This window comes from Muscardinus avellanarius (assembly GCF_963383645.1).
Source record: "Muscardinus avellanarius genome assembly, chromosome: 6".
Classification (NCBI taxonomy): domain Eukaryota; kingdom Metazoa; phylum Chordata; class Mammalia; order Rodentia; family Gliridae; genus Muscardinus; species Muscardinus avellanarius.
The window spans coordinates 53,066,290-53,072,326 of record NC_137791.1 but is presented as its reverse complement, the minus strand read 5'-3'; the positions used below and the strand labels follow the sequence as shown (position 1 = coordinate 53,072,326).

The following is a 6,037-nucleotide window of genomic DNA, read 5'->3' as shown; positions in this document are numbered from 1 at the left end:
GCATATACTTTATATTTTTTACAAACACTTGTTTTTGCAGGGAAATACATTTTTTGTTTTCTATTCATGCCTATATTGTTTGCAGTGTTTACAGAAATCTGGTCTGAAAGTAAAACAGTCTGTTGTTTTGATCTGAGAAATAATTCAATGCAAAAAATAATGATAGAAAAATGTTTGATGTAAGAAAAAATATCAAAAACCTCTTGTCAGGACAGTTGTCATTCTGTGATTTCAGGGTCTGAGCACAGCTGGAAGTGAAGTGAATCCATTTAGATCCCAAAACCTTTTGTGGCAACAGTGGAGAAGGAAAGGGCAGCACACCATGAATGAGAGCCTCAAGTCCCCTTTTCAGTTTGAGACCAAAGGCAGCCACATCATGGCTAGAAATGGAGGTTGCTTTCTAGTCAGGCACACCCCTCATCCCAGAAGAGTCTGCCACATCAAAGGTAAGGGAACCAAGGTACTAGAATGTGTCTCTCTCCTCCACCCTTGGGCTACTTGATGATTTTGATGGGTAAACACAAAGTAGTTATCCAAAATGTTGAACCCCTGGAAAGGAATGGGCACTCTGCACCGGGCCCCATTGGCAGCACTGGAGTTGAAGTATAACTCTGCCAGCCCACTTGCTGCCAGACATTAGCCCTTGGACTGCTGGATTGCTAGGCAGAAGCCTGGAGAGGGACCAGTGTGGCCAGGACAGGCAGAACCACTGATTAGGGTCAAAGCAGTATTGTCCAATTAGTTTAAAAGTATTTTAATATTTATGTGCACAGCACTGACATGCTGAGTCAGCCCTAAGGAAGCATATGTTTTTTGCTTCTTCTCTCCCTAATATTTTTCTTCTTTTCCCTCTCTCTGCTCTTCCATTCCACCTTTCTTCCTTTTTTTAAACAATTTTTAATTGAACATAAATAGTATACATTTACACTATATTTGGTGCCCTCCCCCTCACCCCCGTTTTCTCTTCCCCCCTCCCACCAATGGTTGTCCAGGTTAACCATGTCTTATTCATAATTTTACACATGTTCAGGTGTAGACCCTCATTTATCAAGATCGGCCTTCTTCCTCTCCTATCTTTCCATTCAAACTTAGCTAGTATTTCCCCTCTTAATATCTGGAGTCCCGCTGGTATCCTTTGTGTTTTCTAGTTTGGGCATATTAGAGGAAACATGTGTATCTTCTCCTTCTGTGCTTGGCTGATCTCACTTAAGATGATGCTCTCCAGGGCTTTCCATCTTCTTGCAAATGATATAATTTTGTTCTTCTTTATGGCTGAATAGAATTCCATTGTGTGTATTTCCCACAGTTTTGCTATCCATTCATCTGTCGATGGTGATCTGGGTTGGTTCCATATTTTGGCTATTACAAATTGTGCTGCTATGAACATAGGTATGCATATGTTGCTGTATTTCTCTGAATTCAACCCCTTTGGAAAGATACCCAGGAGTGGTATAGCTGGATCATATGGTGGATCTATTCCCACCTTTCTTAGGAATCTCCACACAGATCTCCATAGTGGCTGAACTAGTTTGCACTCCCACCAACAGTGTAAAAGAGTTCCTCTTTCCCCACATCCTCGCCAGCATTTGTTGTTGTTTGATTTCTTTATGCTTGCTACTCTGACTGGGGTTAGATGGAATCTCAGTGTAGTTTTGATGTGCATCTCCCTGATGGCCAGTGATGAAGAACATCTTTTCATGTATCTATTGGCCCTTTGTATCTCTTCTTTTGTGAAGTGTCTATTTAGTTCATTTGCCCATTTCTTGATTGGGTTGTTTGTTTTGCTAGTGTAGAGTCTTTTGAGCTCTTTGTATACTCTGGATATTAGCCCCCTATCAGAATGGTGGCTGGTAAAGATCCTTTCCCATTCTGTAGGCTTCCTCTTTAGGTTATTGATAGTTTCCTTTGATGAGAAGAAACTTTTTAGTTTGATGTTATCCCACTTGTTTATTCTTGCTTTAATTTCCTGAGCTTTGGAGGTTTTGTTGAGAAAGTTACTGCCTGTGCCAATATGTTGTAGTGTTGAACCTATGTTCTCCTCTACTAACTTCACAGTCTCAGGTCTAATTTCTAAGTCTTTGATCCATCTTGAGTTGATTCCTGTGTTAGGTGAGATATAGGGGTTTAGATTCATCTTTTTACAAATGGATAGCCAGTTCTCCCAGCACCACTTGTTGAAAAGGCTGTCTTTTCTCCAGCGTATGTGTTTGGCCCCTTTGTCAAAGATTAATTGACTAAAGATGTGTGGGTTTGTTTCTGTATCTTCTATTCTAATCCACTGGTCAGTATATCTGTTTTTGTGCCAGTACCATGCTGTTTTTACTACTATTGCTCTATAGTATAGTTTGAAGTCTGGGATTGTAATGCCTCCTGCGTGTTTCTTGTTATTGAGAATTCCTTTGGCTATTCTAGGTCTTTTCTTTCTCCAAATGAAGTTCATGATTGATTTTTCTAGGTCTCTGAAGAATGTCACTGGTATTTTAATGGGAATTGCATTGAACCTATAGATCAGTTTTGGCAGAATGGCCATTTTGATGATATTTATTCTGCCTATCCATGAGCACGGGAGATCTTTCCATCTTCCAAGGTCTTCTTCTATTTCTTTCTTTAATGTTTTATAGTTTTTGTTGTAGAGGTCTTTTACATCTTGGGTTAGGTTTATTCCTAGGTATTTTATTGGTTTTGAGGTTATAGTGAATGGAATTGTTGTTTTTGTTTCTTTCATTGTGGATTCGTTGTTGGCATAAAGAAAGGCCACTGATTTCTTTAGGTTGATTTTGTAACCTGCGACTTTGCTGAATTTGTCAATCAGCTCCAGAAGTCTTTTGGTTGAGTTCTTTGGGTCTTCCAGATAAAGGATCATGTCATCTGCGAATAAGGATAATTTTACTTCCTCTCTTCCTATGTGGATTCCTTTGATTTCCTTCTCTTGTCTGATTGCTGCAGCAAGAGTCTCAAGGACTATATTGAAAAGAAGTGGTGATAGTGGGCATCCTTGTCTTGTTCCTGACTGTAGCGGGAATTCTTGCAGTTTTTCCCCATTCAATATAATATTGGCTTTGGGTTTGTAGTATATTGCCTTGATGATGTTGAAGTACTTTCCTTCTATCCCAATTTTTTGCAGTGTTTTTAACATAAATGGGTGTTGGATTTTGTCAAATGCTTTTTCAGCATCTATTGCTATGATGATGTGGTTTTTGTTCTTGGTTCTATTTATGTGGTGAATAACATGTATTGATTTGCGTATGTTGAACCAGCCTTGTTTTTCTGGGATGAAACCGACTTGGTCATGGTGTATTATTCTCTTGATATAGTTTTGAATGCGTATAGCTAGTATTTTGTTTAGAATTTTTGCATCTATGTTCATTAAGGATATTGGTCTGTAGTTTTCCTTTCTTGAGGTATCTTTATTTGGTTTGGGGATTAATGTGATACTGGCCTCATAGAAGGAATTTGGAAGAGTTCCATCTCTTTCAATTTCCCAGAACATGTTATGAAGTATTGGTATTAGTTGTTCACTGAAGGTTTTGTACAATTCAGCAGGGAACCCATCTGGGCCTGGGCTTTTCTTTGGTGGAAGAATTTTTATTGCCATTTCTATTTCTTTGGTTGTTATTGGTTGGTTTAGGCTTGCTATGTCCTCTTGGCTGAGTGTAGGAAGGTTAACTGTGCTTAGAAATCTGTCAATTTCATCCAGGTTTTCAAATCTATTGGAGTATAAATTTTTAAAGTAGTTTCTGATAATATTTTGAATTTCTTCACTATCTGTGGTGATATCTCCTTTTTCATTTCTAATTTTGATAATTTGAGTTGATTCTCTTTTTCTTTTGGTTAGGTTGGCCAGGGGTTTATCAATTCTATTAATCTTTTCAAAGAACCAACTGTTTGTTTTATTGATTCTTTGAATTTTTTTTTTTGTTCTCTATTTCATTTATTTCTGCTCTAATTTTGATGATTTCTTGTCTTCTTCTGGCTTTGGGAATAGACTGTTGCAGAATTTCTAGATCCTTGAGTTGTGTCATTAGGTTCTTTACTTGGTGGTTCTCCGTCCTTTTTATGTGGGCACTCAATGCAATAAACTTTCCTCTTAATACTGCCTTCATGGTGTCCCATAGGTTTTGGTAGGTTGTGTCTCTGTTTTCATTTGTTTCCATAAATTTCTTTATTTCTTCCCTAATTTCTGCTCTTACCCATTCATTATTCAATAGTGTATCATTCATTCTCCATGAATTTGAATACTTCCTTTCGAGTTTCCTGTTGTTGATTTCTACTTTTATTCCATTGTGGTCTGAAAAGACGCATGGAATTATATTACATTTTTTGAATTTGCTGGTATTTTCTTTGTGTCCCAGGATGTGATCTATTTTGGAGAAGGTTCCATGGGCTGCTGAGAAGAAAGTGTATTCTGTCTGTAGTTCCTGGTTGAAATACTCTGAAAACGTCTATTAGGTCCATTTGGTTTATGGTTTCCTTTAGTTCTAAAGCGTCTTTACTCATCTTTTGCCTTGAAGATCGATCCAGTGGTGTGAGAGGTGTATTAAAGTCTCCCAGAATTATTGTATTTGGGTCTACTTGGGATCTTATGTCCAGAAGGGTTTGTTTTACAAATGTGGTTGCACCCATATTTGGGGCATAAATATTTACTATCATTATATCTTCTTGGTGTATTGTTCCTTTTAATAAAAGGAAGTGCCCTGATTTGTCTCTTTTGATGTGTTTTAGTTTAAAGTCTGTTTTGTTGGATATCAGGGTTGCTACCCCTGCTCTTTTTTGGTCACTTGTGGCATGGTATATCTTTTTCCATCCTTTCACGTTCAGCCTGTGAATGTCTTTGGCTGTGAGGTGAGTTTCTTGCAGACAGCATATATTTATTTGGATTATGTTTCCTAATCAACATTGCCAGTCTATGTCTTTTGATTGGTGAGTTAAGTCCTTTGACATTAAGAGATATTATTGAAATATGATTTTTGTTTTCTGCCATTTTGTGTTCTGTCTACTCTTGGGTGATGTGATCTTTCTTCTTTACTTAAATGGCCCACTTATTAACTTCCTCTCTTCTCTGATTCTGAAGTCTGCTTCTTTTTTCTTCCTTATGGTTTATTTCTTTAAGAATTTTCTCTAGTGTTGGCTTTGAATTCATGAATTTTTTGAGATTCTGTTTATCCTGAAAGACTTTGATTTCCCCATTGATCTTGAATAGTAGTTTTGCTGGATAGATGAGCCTTGGTTGGAAGTTATTTTCTTCCAGGGTCTGAATCACTTCGTACCAGTCTCTCCTAGCATTCCTGACCTGGGTTGTATAGTCTGGGGTGATTCTTATTGTTTTGCCTCTATATGTCACCCATCCTTTTGTTCTCACTGCTTTTAAGATTCCTTCCTTGGACTCTATGCTGGTCAATTTGCTTATTATGTGGCGTGGAGTGGTTTTTCTTTGGTCCTGTCTCAGTGGAGTTCTGTATGCCTCCTGGACTTGAAGATTCAAGTCTCTTTCCATATTTGGAAAATTCTCTGAGATTATTTCCTTGAAGATATTACAGATGCCCTTGGTCTGTACCTCTATCCCTTCCTCAATGCCTATTATCCGTAAATTAGGGCGCTTCATATTATCCCATAATTGCTGGATGTTTAGGTTTTGTTGCTGTAAAGATTTCTGTATATCGCTGACTGTGTTTTCGGTTTGGGATGTACTATCTTCTAATATTGATATTCTGTTTTCCATTTCATCTAATCTTCCAGAATTTTTTTCTATTGCTGTCTTCATTTCACTTATTGCCTCTTTCATTTCATTCCAGACCTCTTTCTGATTCTTTTTTAGTGTTTCTAATTCACCTTTAACCTCCTCTATACTTGTTTTAAATCCTTTCATCATATTGAACATCAAGATTCTGAACTCCCCTTCTTGCATTTCTAGTAGGTCAGTATTTGTGATTTCTGCTGTCTCTTCATAATTCCTGGTTCTCATATTTATAGCATTCTCTGTCCTGTTTTTCTGATTTCTACCCATCGTTCGTGAGTAATGTGCTTAGTCAAATCTTAA

The 6,037-nt window shown here is 37.6% G+C and overlaps 1 protein-coding gene across 1 annotated transcript in view; it reads left to right on the top strand.

Annotated features, from left to right (window-relative positions):
- Window positions 1-322: 322 nt before the first annotated feature.
- LOC308264038 (uncharacterized protein C4orf17) overlaps window positions 323-6,037 on the top strand; it is a gene marked incomplete at both ends in the record, with an annotated part of 56,385 nt that continues 50,670 nt past the window's right edge. The window contains one exon of the mRNA XM_080697185.1: window positions 323-446. Within this exon, the coding sequence (XP_080553311.1) occupies window positions 323-446 (124 nt within the window). The remainder of the gene's footprint in view (window positions 447-6,037) is intronic.